The 24,962-nt window shown below is 39.7% G+C and overlaps 1 protein-coding gene across 3 annotated transcripts in view; it reads left to right on the top strand.

Annotated features, from left to right (window-relative positions):
• Window positions 1–24,514, top strand: part of pals1a (protein associated with LIN7 1, MAGUK p55 family member a) — a 34,780-nt gene extending 10,266 nt beyond the window's left edge. For all 3 annotated transcript variants that reach the window (XM_053633633.1, XM_053633634.1, XM_053633635.1), the window contains 13 exons: window positions 5,575–6,070; window positions 14,663–14,871; window positions 16,134–16,211; window positions 16,436–16,585; window positions 16,667–16,828; window positions 16,967–17,044; window positions 17,142–17,325; window positions 20,014–20,085; window positions 20,209–20,280; window positions 21,909–22,076; window positions 22,206–22,408; window positions 22,504–22,614; window positions 22,884–24,514. In XM_053633633.1, coding sequence (XP_053489608.1) covers window positions 5,623–6,070; window positions 14,663–14,871; window positions 16,134–16,211; window positions 16,436–16,585; window positions 16,667–16,828; window positions 16,967–17,044; window positions 17,142–17,325; window positions 20,014–20,085; window positions 20,209–20,280; window positions 21,909–22,076; window positions 22,206–22,408; window positions 22,504–22,614; window positions 22,884–23,060 — 2,112 coding nt within the window. In that variant the 5' untranslated portion in view covers window positions 5,575–5,622 and the 3' untranslated portion in view covers window positions 23,061–24,514. The remainder of the gene's footprint in view (window positions 1–5,574; window positions 6,071–14,662; window positions 14,872–16,133; window positions 16,212–16,435; window positions 16,586–16,666; window positions 16,829–16,966; window positions 17,045–17,141; window positions 17,326–20,013; window positions 20,086–20,208; window positions 20,281–21,908; window positions 22,077–22,205; window positions 22,409–22,503; window positions 22,615–22,883) is intronic.
• The last annotated feature ends 448 nt before the right edge of the window (window positions 24,515–24,962 follow it).

Raw genomic sequence — 24,962 nt, 5'->3', positions numbered from 1 at the left:
GTAGGGTGTGGGGGTGTCTGTGTGTATGTGTGTCTCCAAGCATGTGTCTGTCCTCTGCATGTGTGTGTCTGTTTGTGTCTGTGTGTGTGTGTGTGTGTGTGAGAGAGAGAGAGAGAGAGAGTAGGGTGTGGGGGTGTATGTGTACCTCCGAGCATGTGTGTCTGTCTCTGTTTGTAGGGGTTTTTCCTCCTCTTGTTCTCAAACCTTGGGACCCCTCAGCTGGTAATAAAACGATTGCTATGGTGATGTATTGGACAGTGGCATGCCTAAGTAATCTCTTCCCAGAAGAGAGGGGCAGAAGAGGATGAGAGTTGATCTACTTGACAAGGCTGTGAAGAGGGGGGAGTGAATGAAGAATGGTGCAGGAGATTATGAAGGTTTTGGTTGAAGAAGTCAGAAGCAAAGCTCTTGCTACGTATGAAAGCTGAGCTGAGTTAACAAAAGGGAGTTGAATAAATTCATAACTGCTGAGCTTGTTTCTGAATAAGTAAACTTTAAGGTAGTAGGTTAATAACATGTAACATATCTTTGGTATGTTCTAGCGCTTCCGTTCTGCAGAACGTGTCTAGTAAAAGCAGGAATGTACTGGGTTGTGGAGGAGGGGCGGTGAGAAGGACAAAGGTTATCCATTATTCTCACTGGGGTGTCACATGACTATAGCTGCTCCTGTGTGATCGCTTCTGCTGGTTTGTGTGTGACATAACTGTAGGTGTGTCACTCCCAGTCTGTGTTAAATGCTGCAGTTCATCTATAAAAACTTTGCTTTCAAGTGAAGAATTAACTAATAATTCTTATTAATTAAGTCTAAGAGGATAGTAAAGTAGGCTTAACCTGTAAGGGGTTTAGATCAAGTATTACTCAAAGACTGTGGATGGAACTAGGGTTAAGTGTGTCACCTGTAATGTGAAGGGAAAACAGAGATTAAGGGCAGTTCTGGTCTGTCACACACACAACAGGCTCTGCAGTGGAACTAAAATCCTCGATTTTGAATTTTATTGAATGAACTGGCACATTTGTACAACAATAGTTGATATCATGAGTAAAAATAACTGCTGTTTATGAATGAGTGTAACTTTATTTATGAGCATAAATATGTGTGTCTTGAGCATAGTGGCTACAACAAAATCTTAAAGGTAACCATCACCACTGGGCACGAGCAATATTAACAGCTGGCTGAATATTGATCATGCTAAAATGTCTTTCTAATAGTGATTCAAAAGCCACTTTATAAGTGGATGAACATCGGTCTTGGAAAAAATACAGTCTATACACAATACACTATTGGCATGTTAAGAATGACGCTCTCAGTGCATATATACGTTCAGTCAGGTACTGTTTAATAATTGGTGGGGGTGTGACACCATGCATTGCGAGACAAAAATGTGGCGATGTGCATTGTGGAAAAGTCCAATTCACATCATGGGTAGCAGCAGTCTATTAATATGCATCTAATGCAGTTGCAATGTGTTAACACCAGAGGCCCCATTCTGCGCATCCCATAGAGTTGAAATATATAGAGAGCGTGCTGGTCACATGATCATTCTTCCATGGGGCCATGGACTTCAGACATTTTAGCCAACTAAATAAAAAATAACATGGTATTTATATGATCCCTCTTTAGCAGATTCTGCAAGGGGTATGCAAACTTTTGGGCACAACTGTATGTGTATGCATGCGCGCATGTATGAATGAGATGACAGATCAGAATTTCAGCTGTCATTTCCTGGTATTTATATCTAGATGTGTTAAACAAATTTGAACATATCACCTTTATTTATTTATTTATTTTGCAAGTGTTTCTTGTTGCCTAGGTGTGCCCTGTTAGATTGATTGTTTAAACAATTAATAGGTCTGAATGGTTTTAGCCCTGGGTTTCACCTGTGAATACTGCATTTGATGTTAAGAATGATCAACCAGCACTTACCTAATATATAGTAGCTGAAATATATGCAAGTACGTGGTTTCGGACGCAGCCCATGGCTTCAAGCAGTCTATATTTGCACGTATAGCATGACAAATAATTAATTGCACTTGAAGCTTTCGTAAAATTAAAAATAAAAACACCCAAAACTGTATACGGTACCATAACGAAGACAAGCTGTATGTCGATACATGAAATTCTGGAGGGAACGGCTTGGTGTGGGGACGTAATGACATGTGCAGTTAATCAATCTATTTTCTATAACAGGTATAACGGGAACATGAAAGGAATATTCTAAAAGCAACTCGTGTAAACACCTTAATCACAATATATTCTTTTTCAGAATAAGGTCAATAATTAGATTATTGCTGTCCATGTAAACGTAGACTATGAGAGCAGAAATATAGAGGCCAAACCACTCGAGTAAAAATTGGAAAGTCCGATTTTGTAATTCACACAAACACAGAGATGAGGCAGAAACCAAGGTTTTGGAAGCAAGGTTAATATCTAACAAAGTGATAGATATGCTAAAGTGTGGAGAACGAACGGATCTTCTTATGATTCAAAACACACAAGATCATTGGTCAAGCATGGTGGAGGTAGTGTCATGGCTTGGGCTTGCATGGCTGCTTCTGGAACGGGCTCACTAACTTTATCATTTATGTAACTCATTATGGTAGCAGCAGAATGAATTCAGAAATCTACAGAAATATTCTGTCAGCCAACATTATATCTGAATTCTGAGGAACTTTATCATGCAGCAAGACAATGATCCAAAACACACTGCTAACACAACAAAGGACTTCATCAGGAGGAAATAGTGGAAGATCACCAGATCTGATCACTTTTTAAGTGAGAAAAGTCCCAGGTATGTTTCATTGCTACACCCAAACAGAATCCCAAAACTTCTGTGGCTTATTTATATGACTTTGAGCCGACTTTTCTTGTGCTTTCGGGTCAGTAGTGGTGTACGTCTTGGAGTTCTGGCATGGAAACCTTCTGTGTTTAATATGCGCTTTACTGTGATCACTGAAACCTCAGTGCCTGTTGTCATCAAGTCTTGCTGCAGGTCTTTTGGTGTCACTCGAGGGTTTTTCACAACCTGCCTTCTCAGAAATCTGGTTGAAGTCGTTGATGGATTCCTTTTTCTGCCCCGTCCAGGTATTTCATACACTTTCTGCCCCTAGCCAGTTCAGGTATTTCATGTGTTCCAGCTCAAGCACACCTGGTACAACTAATGAAGCCCTTGATTAGCTTGAGACAACACCTGTTTTGCATATTTGTGCTGTTGAGGGATTCAGTTCAGGGGGTTGAATAATTTTTATAATTTTGAGAGTGGAGATGTCATTAGTTGCATTTTCAGTTGAATTTGGGGAAACCACTTGAAGCATTCGTTGTGTTGAACTATTTCAATTGCTTTTGTTTGATTTGTTCATTGCAAACAGTAGAAAGTCTGTAAATTTTGACCAAAACCTGATTTGCAATGGGGGTTGAATAATTTTGACTGCAACTCTGTGTGTGTGCTCGTGCTGAATTAAAGGGCCAGTACACTGTCAAAAGATTTCAATGAAGATGAGTTGACAAAGTATATTTTGCACAGAAAAATATATTTGTAGAGTAGTATATTTCATATCCAGTTAATGTTAATATATAAAAAAGTTGATATTATATATTACCAGTTTGATGTCAGTGATGGAGTAGAAATGCTTGTGTTTGTGGTGAGTGAATGTGAGACTAAAAGGAGGCTTTTTAGAATTCAGTTAATGTTATCTATCTTTGTTCTCTATCTTTATTTATTAAAAATAAAAATATGGACTCATGTAGTGATTACTCAGTAATGTGCAAGGAGGCCAGGTTGAGAATGAGGTGTAAGGGCAAGTACCATAGTGGTGCAAATAACAAGAGACAATAGTGCAAACAGCATTAATATTGTACAATACAGGTTGTTTTTTTACTTTTTTAAATTTTTTTTAAATATGCTTCAGAGTTTGGGTATACAGTTCAGTGTCTGAATTCAGGATGAAGTCATACTGGTTGTGTACACTTCAGCGCATGAATTCACAGTACGCTGCTAGTGTGACAGTGAAGACTCCTATAGCGTTTCCCAGATGGTAGCGGAGTAAACAGATCATGGTTGGGGTGAATGGTAGGGCTGCAACTAACAATTATTTTTGATAATCGATTAATCTGTTGATTATTTCCTCGATTAATTGATTAGTTGGATTAAAAGGTCAATTTTTATATATTGCATCAAACAACATATTTGATCACAATGAATATTTTAGTCAGTTATTGTGCTTCCTTTTCTTTCGCGTGCTGTTTGATGCACATGCGTGGACTCGCGCTCATTCACTGAAGTTTAATGGAGACTCACTTGCTGTCAGGACGAGCCTTTATGTAAAATGGAAATACTGGTGTGAATTTCTAACATTTACAGATAAGGATTTAAATGTAAAAATGTCATTTCTGTGCTGAAGAAAACATGTCTGGAACACATTAAACAGCACACGTATCTGTCGCAGCATCCGACATGAAAAACCAGTATTTTCCCAGATAATGTACCAATGGCTGAAGCCTCAATGAGTTCCCTTGTGGGGAATTTGAAGATTCGGACATATACTACTGATATATATTTTTGATAACATCAGAATGTACTAGCTTAGATTGCATTCTCTTGTACCTCCTTCACTTCAAGTCCTGTTTTGTTTTCTCTCTGTACAAATGAAAATGAATGGACAATTTATGAACAAGCTGCTAGGAATCACATGATCATTAATGTCTAAATACAACCCTAATTCCACAAAAGTTGTGACAAACAAAAAACAAAGTAATTTGCAAATTCAATTCACCATGTACTTTATTGAAAACACATTAATAACATATTATTAGATATTTTACTTTGTGAATTTAAGGTTTGAAAAAAAAAATATATACGCTCATTTCAAATCTGATGACTGCAACACACTCCAAAAAAGTTGGAACAGTCGATTGCTTACCACTGTGTAACATCACCTTTTCTTTTAATAACACTTATTCAGAGTTTAAACCGAAGACTCCAGTGGAATTTTCCCCCATTCATCCATTATGCATTTCTTCAGTTGCACAACTGTACGGGGCCTTTGTTGCCTTATTTTGTGCTTCATAATGCACCAAACATTCTCAAGACAGGTCAGGACTGCAGACAGGCCATGCTACCATGGCCTTGCTCTTTACGTACTGAGATTTGACCGGATTCCTTGAATCTTTTATTTAAATTATGCACTGTAGAAGGTGAAATAAGAGCCAATGTCAGTTCTCTAATCCAGTGTCTCCACGAACAGCTTGGACAGCAAGTTGTGAATGGAGCATGATGATATGGCTATGTGACGCAATCATCCGGGTCCGTAGAAAATAAAATCAACTAGAAACTCACTCCTCCTGTGGTAATTTTATTTTGTCCTGATGTGAGGGTTTTATCACTGAGGAGACGTGTAAAAATATTAATAATAATGCTTCATTCAGATGGTGAAATTCAAAGCTCCCCACTAATTTCTTTTTGTCTACAGGGTAAGGAGTTACTGTGGTGTGCAGTTTCATCAGTAAGCTTAATTCTTGTTACTGATTTATATATTTTTATCAGTAGGTTTAATTCTCCTTTCCTGTCCTCTCCTCAGGTGGAGCAAACACTCTGACCAGGCTGTCATGGCCTCAGGTTTCCAATCATGCAGAACTTGTCCCTCATAAGCCTTGCATCTCTCGCACACACCTTTCCACGTGAACCTCACGCCTGCATTATGACCACCTCCCACATGAATGGCCATGTAAGTGAGTCAGAAGACAGGGCAGCAGGCACCAGCGAAGCCCTGGACTCTTCTGGCCACTGGCACAGGGAGATGGCTGTGGACTGCCCAGGTGAACTGGGAGCTCGCACGTTGCCTGTACGGCGCAGCGCCCAGCTGGAACGCATTCGCCAACAGCAGGAGGACCGCAGGAGAAGAGAAGAGGAAGGTCGTAACCGTCAAGAGCTCGATGTCAACTCCTCCATGCGCCTCAAGAAGCTGGCACAGAACCCCAAGGTGGGCATTGACAACCCCACCTTTGAGCCCTTGGAGGGTCCTGGCATGTCACTAGTGCAGCTGCAGGGCTTCGGCGGGGCACCACGACTACTGGGTGAGTAATGACCATTGCAGTGGTAGCTCAGTGACTAAGTTTCTGTTTGAGGCACTGGAAGGTTTTGAGTTTAAATTTCAGAACTGCCACTGTTGGGTCCTTTATAAAGACTCTTGCCCCTTGACTGCTCCGAGGATGTTATACAGGGTGTCTGAAAAGTTAGGAACTGATGAAAGCAAAACTACATGTACTTAATTTTGTATTTATTATTTACAACGTACAGTATCAAGGCTTGAAATTGCAACCATATTGGTCGCATATGCTCCTGAAATTTAATCTGTGCGACTTCAAAATATATTTTGGAGCATTTGTGTGAGTGGAAATAATTGTTGTGGTGCGACCTGTTTTCATTTCTCTACAAAACGTTCGCTAATTACTGCACAGTATGTTCTTGCTGTGAGCTGATACAGTGACTGGTCCACCGTTCTATCCAACGTTACATAACCAATTAAACGTCATCTTTACATTCTTAACTTTACTGTGGATTTGGTTACTATTGGCTGTCAATCACTCCCAGGGCTTGATTTTTGGCACGAGATTGAGGTGACTGAACCTAATTTAAACCATTCCCACAAAGCTCAGCTTTATAATGCGGGAAATTCCCGCACGAATGTGTTCGCTTCATCTTGGATCAAATGATCAAATTAATCTACAGACGCAAACAAATAAAATCAACATGTCAAGCAGTGTATCTTTCATTTAGAATTGAATTCTTCTGTTTTGCGCTGTGTATTACGAGCCCTGATGAGTGCAGCATCGGCCTGCTTCATATTGTCAATGTCGTGGTTTGCGTCGCCCAGACCTTATTCACACCATTGTGTCTATGTGATGTGCTCTACCATTTAAAGTCGAAATTTATAATGTGCTGTTTGTGAAGAAAGTCTCGGCTTCCAAATTATGTATTTTTTTAATCACGAAATTCAAACATTAAATGTTGTTTTGATGCTCTTTATGGTGTGCGAGTGTGGTAGAGTGCGTGCTGACTCGAAACAGCAGCAAGAAGCATGAGTAAATGGATAATATCCTTGTATTATACATGTTTTGTAGAAAAATAAACATGAATGAACATCAGACTGTATGTTGAAGAGTACTGCTTGCTGAAATTAATCATCTCATGTCATGACCCAAGCCATGTTTTAACTGTGAGAAGAAGAAAAAAGTCACAAGAAATAGAAAAAATGACAGAAATTGAATGGAACCAAAACACATGAAAGATACAAATGAAAGACATTAATATATAGTTTAAACAGAGTTCTTGATGTCAAGAGGAGGAGAGCATGGCAAATTTTGTATAATGTTTTGATAAAAGCAAAGAACTGAATTCAGATGAATGTATCAACAGTTATTCTCCCCCACCCAAGTCTATAAATCTTATCTATGTGATCCATGTAAGTGAGGAACATTTTGTATATATATATATATATATATATATATATATATATATATATGTTTAAATATAAACAGTTTCCTCTTGGGGACTACTCAACCATTAAAAGGGTATCTGCAAAGCTGTGGTTTTGGCCACCTCATCCTCTGTCATTTTAGCACAGCTCAGTTTGTGTCTGTATACACTCACTGTGATTAGTTATCTAATCAGCCAATCGTGTGGCAGCAGCACAATGCATAAAAAAAATCATGTTGAAACTGGTCAAGAGCTACAGGTAACGTTCACACCAAACTTTCGAATGGGGGAAAATGTGTTTTCTGTGACTTTAGGGTTGACATGCTGGTTTGAGTATTTCAGATACTGCTGATCTCCTGGGATTTTCACACAAACAGTCTGTAAAGTCTACACAGAATGGTGTGAAAAACAAAAAAAACATCCTGTGAGCGGAGGGTTCTTGGCTGACATTAGTGGAACCCAATGTAGTCTTGTTCTGTTGTGGCCCATCCAACTCAAGGTTCAATGTTTTGTGCATGCTGAGATGCTTTTCTGCTCACCACGGATGTGAAGTGTGACTGCTTGAGTTACTACTGTATATCCTTCGTGGCAGCTCAAACCCATATGGCCTTTTTCCTCTGACCTCTCTTATCAGTATTGATAAGACACCCATAGAACTGTTGCTCATTCACTTATTTGTTTTCTGCCCAATTCTGTGTAAAATCTAGAAACTGTTATGTGAAAATCCCAGCAGATCAGCAGTTTATGAAATACTCAAACCGGCCCTTGAGGTACCAACATCCATGCCACCATCAAAGTCACAGGGGTCACACTTTTTCTCCATTCTGAGTTTGATGTGAACATTAACTGAAGCTCTTGACCTCTAGCTGCATGATGTTTTGTATTGTGCTACTGCCAAATGATAGGCTGACTAGATAACTGCATCAATGTGCAGGTGTACAGGTGTTGCTAAAAATGTAGACAGAGTGTACAGTCAGATCCATAAATATTTGGACATCAACAGTGATTATTTTAGCTGTTTTCTACAGTATGGTTAAAATTAAATTATGAATGTGCTGAAAGTGCAGACATTCACCTTTAATTTGATGGTATCTGTGAAGAAATTAAAGCGCTTTTTTTCTGTTGTCTCCCACATATGAAAGAGACCAAATATAATTGGTCAGCTAGCTGCGCGGCTGCTCTGTGGCCAGGTGCGTGTTCTTAGGCACGTGCAAAGAAAGGGACATCTCAGTTGAGACTAATTCTGAGCTGATCTATATCTGTTAAAGGCAGAATGTACAAACGTAGCACATCTTCCTTGCAAAAATGCTCCAGATCTATCAAATTGCAACAGGATCTCCTGTGCACAGCCCTCAAGTCATTCTACAGATTTGTGATAGGATTTAGATCCAGGCACTGACTAGGCCATTCCAAAACATAGATTTCCTTTTTTTGGCACCCAGTTCTTTGTTGGCTTCGATTTGTGCTTTGGGTCATTGTCATGCTGGACGGTGAAATTGCTCTTCATCTTCAACTATCAGGGGCCTGCAGGATTTGTGCAAAAATAGATGTGGCAGGTGTTTTGATTAGACCCCAAGTCTCAGCTGAAGAGACACAGCCTCATTGCGTGATGCTTCCACCACCATGCTTCACTGTGGCTATGGTGTTTTTTGGGTAGTAAGATTGTTCTCCCCAAACACATCTTTTAGAATAGGCCTTTATCACACTTCCGTGTTCGCAAAGCGGAAGCTGCACATACTAACGGAAAAAGCTTCCACTCTAGTCTGTAGCAGTGGCGGTGAGCACAGTGAAGAATTGTTGTTGCTCTAATAGTGCTCTAATAGTTCCACTAAACAACCCTGTCTCAGTTTTCATTCTTTTCCAACTGACGAAGAAACAAAGAAAAGGTGGATTCATGGTAGTCTGCTGGATGAAGGCAAATGTTTTGCAGTTTTAAAGGGAAGTACGTTCGTGTGAAGCCAGAATTTCACAGAGTCTGACTACTCGTCAACAACCGTTCATAAAAACGCCTGAAGCATGGAGTTCTACCACAGAGATTCAAATGGAACAACTGGGGAAATGTTGCCCAAAAATGACCAAATGTACTGGAACAAAAATTGACAAAATTGCAGTGGATCTGAGATCAGTGATGAACAGCCTGCAGTCTGTTACGGACCTGCGCCACCAGGTCTTTTGGATGCTGCAGTGGAGAGAATGAGAGTTGGAGGCTAAGGTCCAAGCTCTCTCCGTCACTCACATACACATAGATCGATTTTGTCTCTCCGATGACTATTTCCGATTTTACACACGCTTTTCTTCAGAGAGGGTTTTCAGGATCTTCTGGGAATCTCTTGAACCATCTGCATCAAACCTTGTATACTGGTCAAAGGCACAGAGACAGGGTCTTGAGGCAGTTTCAGGATCAAACCCAAAAAGGAAGCTTCAGCTCACTGATGAGGTTTTTTCTCTGTTGCTGTTGCGTGTCTGCAGGTCTAAGAGAGAAGGTCTTGGCAGATCTCTTCAATGTGAGTACAACAACAATCATCAGAGTTATCATAGCCTGGGCAAATTTTCTGTATCTTATTTTGGGATCCTTGCGTATATGGATGACAAAAGAGCAAGTCAGGGCAACCATGCCAGCAAAATTTCAGAAGTACTGCCCAGATGTCTGTGTAATTTTAGACTGTACTGAGATCAGGTGTTAAAACCCCACAGCACTGACACTGCAGTTCGAGATGTTTTCCCATTATAAAAACTACCCCACCTTTAAAGGCTTGATTGGAGTTGCTCAGTGTGGGGTCATAACCTTTGTTTCTCAGCTATTTACTGGATCCATCTCTGACAGAGCGATAACAAAGCAGTTGGGACTTTTGGATCTGCTGGCGCCTGGAGACTGTTGTATCTCAGATAAGTGCTTTACCATAGAGAAACTGCTTGAAAATGTGGGAGCCAGACTTATATTTCCTCCACTCAAAGAAGCAGCCTAACTCACAAAAGAAGAGATTAAACGCACACAAGCAATAGCACATCTACGGATTGTCATTCGACAAATTAAAGAAAATCACATCTGGGACTCTACCATTCGTCTCACCCTCACAGGCACAGTGAACCAGATCTGGGCAAACTGCTGTTTAATGGCTAATTACCAAGGCCCCTTGATGTAAACGAAGATGTTTTGTAATCATTTTGTACAAAAACACACAACGTACCCTCAATCAAACATGTAATTTCATTACTTAATTTTGCTTTCAAGAATGAACTGAGTTTATGGTTTAAATTGTACAAAAAAATTTGAAACAAGTTGCAAACAACAGAATACATGTAAAAAGTGTAAATATTTCTTTATTGCATTTATTGTTGTAACGAGTTCTTTAAAAACTGATTTAATACAAATATTGACTGCATTGTTCCAATACTCACTATTAAAAAGTTAAATGTTAAATTGTCTCCTTCATTTATACATTTACAATGATACTATCTTTTCTTAATATATATAATATTAAAAGATACTTCGTTAGTAGAAAGAGATGTTATAGACCAAAAATAAACATTTAGCAGAATCTTTAAGAATTGAGGAAATGCCCCCCCCCCCCCTTTAAAGTTCATCACCACCACTAGTTTAACAACTCTGAGAGGTAACATACACATTCATGTATGTATTAAAGAAAAACAAGTCAATAAAACTGTCGATTTGCTGGATGGTGACATCAGTTTTGGTGTTTGTTATAAAGTCACACCAACTCAGACCTGTTACTGCGAGCTGTCCCTGAACCTCCCAGGAGTATTTGTGGCGTTCCTTCAGTTTTGCTTGACCATTGAAATTTTGACATGTTACCTGATTCATCAACATCAGGGCATTTCACCTCTGCAAGTCCGAAGGGAGGGTTCTCAGTCGGATCGTAAACTCTGCCATCAGAGCGTGTGGTGCATCAGGATGTACAACAAACCCACACTGTGAAACATTCACATTCGTCAGGTCAGAGTATTGAAGTAGGACTTCAGGCTCTAGTTCCAGTCCACGCTTCATTGCAGAAGTCTGCCAAACCCCTTTAATTATTTGGGCAGCTAGTGCCTGGTTGGAGGTTTCACCACTCACATGACACACCTCACGGAATCTACTTGATGTAAATTGTGGTAGACGCATTACGTGATAGACAAATTAAAATCTTACTTCAAATATGCACCCGTCCAGAGGAAGTGTAGGGAAAGTTGGGGCTTCTGCATGTTTGACAACATCTCTTGATGACACAGCAGGGCACTGATAGAACAGCAAAAAACCTTTGGGTACCATCCCAAAGTTTGACTCCATCAGATTAATTTCTGACAAGCCATCGGTCATGGATCATCCAGGTAACGACACAGTATTAAGAATCAAGGGTATGTAAACTTTTGAATGGGGTAATTTTTTATAAATTCAGTTATCTTGTCTTGTGGACCATATGTAAACATCTGTTATGTGAAATAGTGTATTCAGGACAGTACTAAATGAAAAACATGGGATTTTTATGATCCCTCTTATTTTTAAGATAAGTTAAGATAATACTTTATTAATCCCCAGATGGAGAAATTAGGGTGTCACAGCAGCAGTCAAAAAAAGACAAAAAGAAAAGAAAGAAGAGTTAAAAGAGATAGTAAGGAGAACAATACAGGTATTTATAAAGAGTATATACAGGATGTGTAAATATGTATAGACATAAGCACAAACTCTCTATACATTATACATATATATCTATATATATCTGTATGCACACACCCATACATATGAACAGTATATACAGCAAGCAACAATGTACAGTCCAACTATGCAAGTAGCCCATGTACATATCGCATATGTACAATACTATATACATATTGCAGCTGTATGGTATGATCAGCGTGGACGTGTAACAAAAACTTTGTGGCAGTGATGTGATGTGTGAGCAGTGCAAAAAGTACAGTGTGGTACCCATATGAAAACAGTGTAGCAATGTATTTGTAGTGTAGTCAAAAGTAAGGTAAGGTCAAGGGAGGGTGTGGCTAAGTGTTGTACAGCCTGATGGCTGTCGGCACAAAGGAAACATCTGAAGCGTTCCGTCTTGCACCTGGGGGGGATGAGCCTGTGACTGAAGGTGCTCTCCATCTGCCGCAGCTCAGCATACAGTGGATGAAGAGGGTTTCCCAAAATGGACCTGATTTTGTTTCTTATTCTCTTCTCCACCACTGTCTCCAGATTGTCCAATTTGTGACCAACAACAGAGCTGGACTTCTTCACTAACTTGTTGAGTTTGTCAGCCTCCCCAGCCTTAATTCCACCTCCTCAGCATGTCACAGCAAAGAACAGCACACTGTTTACTACAGACTGATAGAACATCTGTAGTAGCTTGCTGCTCACGTCAAACGACCTGAGCCTCCTTAGAAAGAACTGTCTGCTCTGTCCCTTCCGATAGAGAGCTTCGGTGTTTTCCAACCAGTCCAGCTTGCTGTTGATGTGCACTCCCAGGAACTTGTACGAGTCCACCATCTCTATTTTCTCCCCCTGGATGGTAATAGGTGTTGGGGGCTTTCTGTTTCGGCGGAAGTCCACTATCAGTTCTTTGGTCTTGCCGATGTTGAGCTGAAGGTGGTTATCCTCAGACCATCTGACAAAGTTCTCCACTACGCCTCTGTACTCCTCCTTCTTATCTTCACTGATGCAGCTCACGATGGAGGAGGGAGTTGGTTTTATATATTTTTCAACATTAGGAATTTCATCACATGGTTTAGCCAGTTAGTTAGCCTGTTAGCCATCTTTAACTAACGTTAAATTGAAACTTACCTTCATAGTTGAAGATTTAGTTTTCATAATAGAATTTATAACCCTTCTCAAGTTTGGATATCTTGGCTTGAGAATGATTTTTGACAATCTTACAAATGTTTCTGCTGTGAGAAAGATCTCGAAGCGATGTAGTAAATGTTCGTGCATCCATTGCTACTGCAGAGCAGAAATCAGTTTACATTAATGAGCCCCGGAAGTGACGATATGTGGACTGTGATAAAGGTCTATTATGCCCAAAAAAGTTCTACATTGGTCTTATAAGCCCACAACACCCATTTATCCACATGATTTAGGGCAATTTAGTTGGGCTTTTATGTTTTGTTTTTGTTTTTCCTCATGAGAAAGGGCTTCTGTCCCCCATACCCCATAGCCCAGCTCTTTGAAGATCATGGCTTCAGTTGGATGTAACCAAGATGATGTCAAGGAAATCCTTGACATCAGCTCCTCTTTATTTGGAGTTAATTAGAATCACTTAATTGGAAAGGATGAATGTATAATGCCTTCAAAAAGCAGCAACATGTAGAACACCCCTCAGAAGGCGGCGTGAGGTACATGCACTCCTTCGTTGTACACATGACTAGATTTCTTCCTGCATCCATATACAGCCTTCGAAGGTGGCTTTTTAAAAAAAGATTAGGTTTAGGACTCCCCAACACTAACACACTAGCCTTGCCCCACCGTGTGAGTGTGTGACTTTGTGAGTGTGTGATGGCGAATTCCTGAGAATGGGAGCAGGGGCCCCTGTAAGTACTAGCTTAATTAAAAAAAACAAAAAAACTCCTTATTCTGTCTCGGCATGCACTGGCTCTATTGTTTGGCCACTCTCACAGGCTTTGATTCTGTTTCTTCTGTATTATATCTACATTCCTCAGCTGTTACGACTTATACATTTGCATATGGATTGTACTACTCTGGAAAATGAAGACTATTTTATTATTCCCTAAAAGTTACAGTAGGTCACAAGATTTAGAGATGCAGCATCAGCCACCCACCCAGCGCACAAATAAACTCCCCTTTCACCTCCTCCTGTGTAAAGTCCCTAGACACGCTCTTAAGGTCTTCATTCAGAAGAGAGGATTTGCAACGGTAAACGAGATCATACTATAAAGGTGGCATACTTCATATTGATTTGTATTTAAATTGTGCTATAACAATTTAAGCTATGCTTTAAGGGTGCTTTGGATTTAGCCTGTGCTTTACACATTTATCCGTTGAAGACTTTTTTTAATGAACACCATGTGGAGAGCCAACGTCGAGTCTCTATTCATTTATTTATGGTTGAATAATTGAGAGGCATTTATTGAATGTAGTGAACTCGCGTCCAGCTGAGCAGTCTTTTAAATCATTTTATTTTTGTGTTTGCATGCGTGCCTGTCTGTGTACGTGTCTATGCATGTTTGTGTGCGTCTGTGGACAGAATTGGAGGAGTTGCTGATGTCTCTGAAGCAGGTACAGCACTGTCTCGGTGATGCGCAGAGTCAGGAGGACGTGGAGCTGGTGTTGCAGCTCGTTCAGAAGCCTGACTTTCAGAAGGCCTTCAACATCCACAATGCTGTGGCACTACACATGAACCAGCCAAGTCCTCCCTTCCCCCTCACAGACCGTGCACAAAGCCTTGTACATGAGGTCAGATAGTATTAATTGCCATATTATTATTATGGTTGCTATTATAATTGTATTTCATTTGATTATTTTACTATACAATTAGTTGTATTTTTTCCATAAAAGAAATGGTGGCACTGGTACAAATAAAAATTGACGTAATACTAAAATAATATAACTAAACTGATGTACTTAAGCTGTATTTCAGACCCATCTCCACTGTTTAGTGGTCTTAGTACTAGGTACTTAGTACTACTCTTAGTACTAGGTTCAATGCTATTTATTTTAACCGTATCTGTTAAGTTTAATGTAAATCCATATGTTCATTGCCTTGCAGTTAGTTTTGTGTAAAGTTTTAATGAATGTCAGATTAGCTGGTGGTTGTTGGTGTTTCTCTCCCTGTGCCTCTAGACAGTGCAGTTTTATGTTGAGCCATCATTAGGAGCCAAAGTTAAAAACTTAATTGCCTAATTTATACTGATGGTGCAGTGGCATTTAAACAAGGAAACACAAGAGGGAGTATGTTAACATATGGCCTTGCATGTTCTATTGCTTTTATACAACAGTTTACAATTTTTAGGAAAAAAGTAAAGAAACTAGGTTTGTTAAAAATGTTTATTTTTAATACTAGGCATTTCTTCCTCCCCTCGTTTCATTGCTGCTGACTTGTTGCTATGCAAACAAAGTAACAACGATATTGTAGAACAACTAGCAGCTAGTCTGTAAGTTTGCCGGTTCTTACGCATAACAGCTAATATACAGACCCTTCTGAAAATATTGGAACAGCAGGGGCAATTTTTTTTTTTTTTTTTTTTGCTATACACAGGGTTTGAGATCAAAAGATGAATATGAGACAGTAGATCAGAATTTCTGCTTTCATTTCCTGATATTTCCATCAAAATGTGTTAAGAACATAGCACCTTTGGTGTCAGACCACTCAGTTTTTTCCAGCTAAATAATGGATTCTAGCCACATCAATTTGAGAAATGTCACAATCGAGAAATGGCTGTGGGTTAAGAAACACTGCACTCTGTGCCTGTGCAGAATGTTTTGGCAAGTAATGAGCTGGCTAATACATGAGATGTCTGCAATTTTGCTCACCCTTTGGTGGTAATGGTATTTGAAGATGGAGGTATACTAGAGATGCTGCAAAGTTCCTCATAAACATTTCTGAACTCCCAAGCTTATTTTATTCCTTGTTTCCACCTTAACTGGGAGAAATTAAGTTCTGTTTTAGCTGTGGTGTTTACAAATTGTGGTAACAGAGACTGCTATATTTCTGTTAGGTCCAGGCCATGCTGCACAACAGCTCACAGAAAGAGGGTCTTGACCTAAGTACTTTGCTCAAAAGTCCTCACATGCTGGTCAGTATCATTCACACCCTACATGCGCCTCTGCTGCTGCTTTTTCTGTGGTGATATTAACTCTGTCTCAGCTATGATTGTCTGTGTCCTTAAGTCTAAACCCCCAATCCCTGTTCTTAACAAGTGCTCATGTATGTAATTACTTTGTCATGGCTCATGGCTTTGGAAGTCATCTTTCTGACACCAGGCATGTGAGCGTTTTCAGTTTTTTTCTTTCTCTGCAGGCACTTATGCTGGCCCACGACAGTGTGGCTGAGCAGGAGATGCAGCTAGAGCCTGTGGGTCCTCTTGATAGCCCATGTGAGACCCTTACACAGTGGGGTGGTGAGACTGTCAGGATTGTACGTATCGAGAAGGCCAAGGACATCCCGCTGGTGAGAACACTATTCTGGTGTGCTTAAAATGTTCTCTTTCTGTCTTGATCTCGGTATTGATACAATACCATGTGTCCGTAGGGAGCCACGGTGAGGAATGACATGGATAGTGTGATTATTAGTCGCATTGTGAAAGGAGGGGCAGCAGAGCACAGTGGACTGCTCCATGAAGGTGATGAGATATTGGAGATCAACGGGGTCGAGATCCGTGGCAAAGATGTCAATGAAGTGTTTGATATCCTGGTGAGGGGAGAAAGATCATGGCATTGAAGTTGGAACATATAAATGGAGTAATAAAAAATAAATAGGTTTATCAAAAGATGTTTATAAGAAATATATATAGGCCTTTGATTTATAAGAATTTAAATTCTGTGTCCTCAGGCAGAGATGCACGGCACATTGACCTTTATTCTGATTCCCAGCCCAAATACTAAACCTCCTCCCATTAAAGAGACTGTGGTGGGTTTAACACACTAGATCTTGATATACATAAATGCTAATTGAAAGCTTTTTATATCGTTTTTCTCTCACTCCTTCTTTGTATTTCCTACCCCAGGTGCATGTGAAAGCACATTTTGACTATGACCCTTCTGATGACCCGTACGTACCATGCCGGGAGTTGGGTCTCTGCTTTCAGAAGGGGGACATTTTACACATCATCAGCCAGGATGACCCCAACTGGTGGCAGGCTTACAGAGATGGAGATGAAGAAAATCAGCCTCTAGCCGGGCTGGTGCCAGGTAACAGTAAATTTATTGACTGGACTAGTATACATTACATAATGTTTCTAATGGCATCACAATATGTGTATGTCTAGCTAAGAGTGTACATATGTGTATAGCACTTTTAATAGTATACATTGTAACAAAGCATCTTTACATAAAAACATATGTAGATCCATAATTAGCATCCCATTGGCAACAGTGTGATATAAAGGTATCATCCCTCCACAGTCTTGCACCGATTATATTATATTTCCAGACCAGCCCACTATTATGCATTTTGCGTAGGAACTGCTCAATCATATCAGGATCCATTAGTGTTAGAAAGTCAAGAGTTGATGTTTAGGTGCTCTTCATTATGGGTATTGTAGTCAGAGACGGTGGAAGACTTTTTTAAGACCGCTAGCCCACATACTTTGGTTTTTGTCTGTGGAAGTAAAACCAACTGTAATAAATGCCACCCATTCAGCGCTACTCTCTTCATTTTGAAGGGAAAAGACATGAAAATATGGAAACTGTGTTGTTGCGATTGACAGTTCTCAACTGCACAGTTGGCAATAATCCACCGATAAACCATAACATTAAAATCACTGACAGGTGAAGTGAATAGCATTGATTATCTTGATACAGTGGCAAGGGATGGGATATATTACGCAGCAGGTGAACAGTCACTTCTCAAAGTTGATGTGTTGGAAGCAGGAAAAATGGGCAAGCGTAAGGATCTGAGCGACTTTGACAAGGGCCAAATTGTGATGGCTAGACAACTGGGTCAGAGCATCTCCAAAACAGCAGGTTTTGTGGGGTGTTCCTGGTATGCAGTGGTTAGTACCTACCAAAAGTGGTCCAAGGAACAACAACCATTGAACCGACGACAGGGTCATGGATGCCCAATGATCACTGATGCATGTGGGGAGTGAAGCCTAGCCCATCTGATCCGATCCCTCAGAAGGACTACTGTACCACAGATTGTCAGAAAAGTTAATGCTGGCTATGATAGAAAGGTGTCAAAACACACAGTGCATCACAGCTTGCTGCCTTGCCGACCCCTGTCCACCACTGAAAACCCCTTCAATGATCATGTGAGCATCAGAACTGGACCATGGGTTAATGGAAGAAGGTGACCTGGTCTGATGAATCACATTTTCTTTTACATCATATGGATGGCCAGGTGCGTGTTCGTCACTTACCTGGAGAAGAGATGGCACCAGGATGCACTATGAGAAGAAGGCAAGTCAGAGGAGGCAGTGTGATGTCTAAGCAATGTTCTTCTGGGAGGTTTTGAGTCCTGGCATTCATGTGGATGTTACTTTAACATGTACCATCTACCAAAACATTGTTGCAGACCAAGTACAGCCCTTCATGGCAACGGTATTCCCTGGTGGCAGAGGCCTATTTTAAGCAAAATAATGCGCTCTGCTATGCTGCAAAAATAATTCAGGAAGAGTTTGAGGAACCATGACAGAAAGTTCAGAGTGTTTACTTGGTCACCAAATTCCCCAGATCTCAATCTGATTGAGCATCTGTGGGATGTGCTGGACAAACAAGTCTGATCCATGGAGACCCCACCTCTCAACTTACTGGACTTATGTTGTGTCTTGGTGCCAGACACCACAGCACAGCTTCAGAGGTCTTGCGGAGTCTATGCCTCGACTGGTCAGAGCAGTTTTGGTGGCACACGGGGTCCTGCACAATATTAGGCAGGTGGTTTTAATGTTATGGTTATTCTGTGTATAATATGCTTGATCTGTGTATGCCTCCCCTACTCTCCTTTAACAAAAAGGTTTGGAAGTGCTTGTTTTTCAGGTCTTTTTTTTTTTAGGCTGACGAAGGATTAGAAGGATTAAGTCATTTATCTTGATTTTAAAAAAAATATTGAAAATCACAATTAGAGAATAATCTGCATCACACAAGCTAAGTATTCATTATAGCACAGGGCTGTCAATCATTTGTGATCATATAGCCAGCTTCTTTTATTCTAATTGTTTCACTATCATTTCAATATTACTGTTAAAAGCAGAAGAACTTCCTTGTTTACCAATAATAGACCATCACCTATAAATACATATACAATGAACATAAAAGAAAAACATACTTTTAAAAATCTTTGCAAATGTATTAAAATCAAAGATTGAAATCTCTTATTTAGGTTTTCAGACCCTTGTCAAAGGCACTCCAAATTGCGTTCAGGTGCATCCTGTTTGCTTTATCTTGAGATGTGTCTAGAACTTACCTGAAATCCAACTATATCAAGTTCAGTTGATTGGACATGATTTAGAAAGGCACACCTGTGTATAAGGTCCCACAATTCACAGTGCATGTCAGACCAAAAACTAAACCATGAAGTCTAAGGAACTGTTTGTATACCACTGTGATCTATTTTGTCGAGATGTAGATCAGGACAAGAATATAAAATCATTTTTAAAGGTTTGGCTGTTCCCAGGACAATCATGGACTTCATCATTGTGAAATAGATGTTTGTGACAACCTAGATTTAAAAAAAAATAAAATTACAAAAATTTGTAACAATGTGTTTACAATTTGTTTTCACTTTGTCATTGAGTTATTGTTTGTAGATTGATGGCCAAAAAATACATTTAATCCATTTAAAATGAAATCTATTACACAAAGTGCACAAAAACTGAGAGTCTTCACTCTCCAAACCCATTGAAACATGTCAAAATTTGTATTTTTTACAACATTATATAGGTAAGACTTTTCAGCAGCAAAGGGAAGCTATGAAACAAACAATAGAAGAAGATAAGGAGCCTGAAAAATCAGGTAAGCATTCAGTTATGTGCTTGTCATACCTAAAGTACTAATATAGAGTTTTTATTCTCATTTGTCCAAATATTGGAATCATTTGCTGAATCATATATTTCAACTTGCACAATCCAACATTAGGGAAGCTGTGGTGTGCAAAAAAGAACAAGAAGAAGCGGAAGAAACTGCTGTATAATGCAAACAAGACAGATGGTGAGTCAGTTTTTGTTTTTACTCTCATTACTGTGAATCCTTAAATATTATAATTGCAAGATGTGCCTTTTTATAGCATATGTATATGTATACATGCCTTTATATTAGAGGTTGACGGATATTTGATTTTACCAAAAACTAAGTTGGGCATTACCTGTCTAACCGATGAATCACCCAATAGTTTTTAATATTGATACTGAATGGAAACATAACACTCAGAGTAAAATATTGCTGAAGTTCATTACAAAAATAAACAATACAGGCTGTACCTTGAAAATGTACTGTACTTTTAAAAAAACAAACAAAAACACACACGTGTGTGTGTGTGTGTGTGTGTGTATATATATATCTCACAAAAGTGAGTACACCCCTCACATTTTTGTAAATATTTGATTATATTTTTTAATGTGACAACACTGAAGAAATTACACTTTGCTACAATGTAAAGTAGTGAGTGTACAGCTTGTGTAACAGTGTAAATTTGCTGTCTCCTCAAAATAACTCAACACACAGCCATTAATGTCTAAACCGCCGGCAACAAAAGTGAGTACACCCCTAAGTGAAAATGTCCGAATCGGGCCCAAAGTGTCAATATTTTGTGTGGCCACCATTATTTTCCAGCACTGCCTTAACCCTCTTTGGCATGGAGTTCACCAGAGCTTCACAGGTTGCCACTGGAGTCCTCTTCCACTCCTCCATGATGACATCACGGAGCTGGTGGGTGTTAGAGACCTTGTGCTCCTCCACCTTCCATTTGAGGATGCCCCACAGATCCTCAATAGGGTTTAGGTCTGGAGACATGCTTGGCCAGTCCATCACCTTCACCCTCAGCTTCTTTAGCAAGGCAGTGGTCATCTTGGAGGTGTGCTTGGGGTTGTTATCATGCTGGAATGCACGCTGGGATCATGCTCTGAGTACTCTGTACTTCTCTGTACGTGCTGTACTTTCTATCTTGCATGGAGAGCTTGCGGTTGATCTACAGCATGGGGTGCTTCTCCCTTTCAACCACCTCTAATTCACTCATTAGAGGTGAGAATACGTCGGAAAACTCAGTGCATCCTAAATCGTACACTGGCGTACTATTCTACAACATTTTGTAGTATAAATAGTGTGACTAGTGTGTTCTCACTGAAAAACCCCAAAAAACAAAGAGCACTTTAAGTTCCCAGATTATGCACTCATTCAACCGGAAAAACTAATTGTGGAATGATTGACACTTGCACTCAACGGTCAAGCTTTCTTTACGTAGCGGATGGGGAGGGGCTATATCAGGCTCAGATGCTGAATGAAAAAAAGAAGCTGTTTACATTGCCAGGAGCCATAGCCACAACCACAACTGACTAAGGTGATTTTAAATTGTGCAAGCAAAATTCGCCTGCGGTGACAATTACGCTTCCGTCTGATCTCGAGGTTGAGCTTGCTAATCGTAAGGTTTCAGTGACGGAAAGCAGAGCAGTCAAGGTAAATATACTTTGCTGACCTCCTTGGCTCCCACAAAGAAAGATGCAATCATTTGTTTTTTAAAATAGCTTTATTATAAGACTTCCACAAAAGAGGAGTCTATGTAAACAGTTCTGTCATTTACTGTAAACAGTTCGCTCATGGTTAATGATCATCCTGTCTTTCAGACTATGACAATGAGGAGATTCTTACCTATGAGGAGATGGCACTGTACCACCAGCCAGCCAATCGCAAGCGCCCCATTGCTCTGATTGGTCCTCCAAACTGTGGGCAGAATGAGCTGAGACAGAGACTGCTGTCTAGTGAGCCTGATCGGTTTGGAGGTGCTGTTCCTCGTAAGTATTGGGTGTTTGCTAACTTTGTGTGTTTTCTGAATTACATGTATAGCATTCATTTTATGAGTACATGCATTTGGCTTTATTATTATCCCTATTACTCTAAGCAAGAGACTGCTTTCCCATCAGACACCACACGGAACCGGAGGGATGGTGAAGTGAACGGGCGTGACTACCACTTTGTGTCACGCCAGGCCTTTGAGATGGATTCTGCAGCAGGGAAGTTCATTGAATCGGGAGAGTTTGAGAAAAACCTGTATGGCACCAGCACAGATTCTGTGCGGCAGCTAATCAATAGTGGCAAAATTTGCCTTCTTTGTCTGCACACTCAGGTGAGAGAGAGAGAGATAAAGGTGGGATGAGGGATATCAGAGTGCTGCAATGTCTCCTAAGCTCATTAGTGACTGTTGACTGTTTTATTCCTTAGTCTTTGAAGGTATTGCGCAGCTCTGACCTCAAGCCCTATATTATCTTCATTGCACCACCCTCCCAGGAACGACTGCGTGCCCTCTTAGCAAAAGATAACAAGAACCCGAAGGTAACCAAAGGGTTTTTTAATTTCAGAAAGAAACTTTTTGCTGTTGCGATCTCCATGCTAAATGTTGTAATACATAATAGGATATTGCATTACATTGTAATAACCCTTTGTAGTAAATTCAGATGAGTTTTACTGGCATGGCCATAAGAAGATAGAGCATGGCAAAGCATTTTATGAAGCAAATTTTCACATAAATTCAAATATTCACATTTAGATGAAAATGTGTAGTCTTATTTGAGTACTTTTGTTTTCTCTTCCTCTGTATGAAGCCTGAGGAGCTGAGGGACATAATCGAGAAAGCAAGGGAGATGGAGCAGAACTTTGGCCACTTGTTTGATGCTGCAATTGTGAACACTGACCAGGACAAGGCTTATCAGGAGCTGTTGCGCCTCATCAACAAACTGGACACAGAGCCTCAGTGGGTTCCTTCATCTTGGCTGCGCTGAGATCACTTTTCACAGACAAGCACACACAACCCAAGAAAACCATGCTGTGCATGGGCTTTGTGGAGTTTAGTGGATTGTATGACTGGATAATTGATTGTCTGCTGTGTTGGTGTTCTGTGTTCTACATTTAACCACAATGTGAACTCAAACTCGAACATAACTGTTTCAGTTCTGTTGACTCACAGGCTTTAAAATAACACCCCACGTTCTAAGCAATGTAAGAAATTTACCAGCATATGATAGTCGCAGTAGAGTCTTAGTGCTTCTATACAGCATAATTATACATAATCCTGATTATTTATCATTTGAAAATTATGATTTCTAAAAAGTGTCAAGGTGTGTAATTTTATCATCAGAACCTTTCTGTACAGTGGACTGGGGACAGCAATTAAATATTCTTGCAGACCAGGACTCTCAACTGGGCATAAATCTCTGCATACATTTTTCACCTAGAAAATTATCAGGAACTACTAGAAACTACTTAGTGCCACACAGTAACTTAGAATTTAGGAAGTTCCCCTTGGACTTGTGACTAAATATTTCAGTCTGTCACTGACAAGTTTCTTCTTCTGATCTGTATGCTGCTTCCCTTGTCATTTGCCCATCTAAAGAGCCTGTTGTCCTTTTATTTAGAGAGCTTCCAAATGGCTTTTTTGACATTCTGATGTATAACTAGCATTATACATTAGTTTATATTAGTTTACCAATTGGACAATTGTTGCAAAATTGCAAGGAAAGACGTGCTGGAGATGTCATTCCTGTGCTTAAATTTGAATGGCTAGTGTCTGCAATTTTGTGAAGGACAGATATGGGTCATTTACTTTTTCAAATTACAGTGCTGATCTACATGAAGCAGAGGCTTTGTTTTGCATTAATAAGTCTTTCTTGTGATGCACAGCTGACACTAGTGGATATAAGACTCATCCCGTCTGAAGAACAAAAAGTTTCAAGCCTCCAAGCCATGAAAAAGACTAAATTCAAAAGTTATAACAAGATCCACTGCCTTCCCCATTCCAACTTACTCATCTTTTCATTCTGATAGCAATCAAGACAAGAGTTTGTGTAATAACAAACAAACAGCTCATTTGTTCTAGTTTCTATTTTTGTGTGTGTCTGTCTGTGTTGTGTGTTTTCTGTTACAGTATTCACATGCACTGATTTCAGAAGTGTGACCAGTATGGTAAAGAGTATTTCAGAGCAATAAAATAAGGTTCACCTACTGAGCATAATACCAGCCTAGGCTTACAGTTTGTTACACTTACTTTAAAGTTATGTCTTTTCTCTGGTTTAAACAGATTATCAATTCTGTGTTGTGTACACATTTTCATTGCCTGCTGGGTTTCTATGTTTGTACCTGTGATGAGTTGGGGCTCTTAAATCTATGCACTTGCTCCTAAAAGTTGGCTTATAAAACAAGAATTCAGTCACAAAACTCAAGTGCTATGTGGAGAAAAGACTGTATCTGTGTTTGTCACCTGTGCACCTGTCTTCCTGTGTAGAGTTCACAATGTTATTGTAGAGGTTCTTCAGCAGAATATTGATTGTTTATATTTAGATCTGTTTAAAGGAAAGGCTGTCGCTGAAATGTAGAGGATAAGCAAGTATTATCTTGTGGTTAAACACACTGGAAACTTTATTGAATTGTTTTATATTTCAAAATCAGCCTATATATTTATACTTACAAAATAAATCATCCACACAATGTAATCCTTTTGTTTACTGGCTCTGGTCAGACCCATTCACCTGCAGACAGCCCATATTCAAAATGATCAACCTAGTTGAGATATCTACATGCTAATTTACTGGAAGTAGAACATATGAATGTAAAATATCAATCTTTTTGTCTGAGAAACAGATTTTTGATGCATTATACATGTGAATAATTAAAATTCTGATTGATAG

Source organism: Ictalurus furcatus, chromosome 9 (assembly GCF_023375685.1).
Source record: "Ictalurus furcatus strain D&B chromosome 9, Billie_1.0, whole genome shotgun sequence".
Classification (NCBI taxonomy): Eukaryota; Metazoa; Chordata; class Actinopteri; order Siluriformes; family Ictaluridae; genus Ictalurus; species Ictalurus furcatus.
This window is presented reverse-complemented; position numbering and strand designations above follow the sequence as displayed.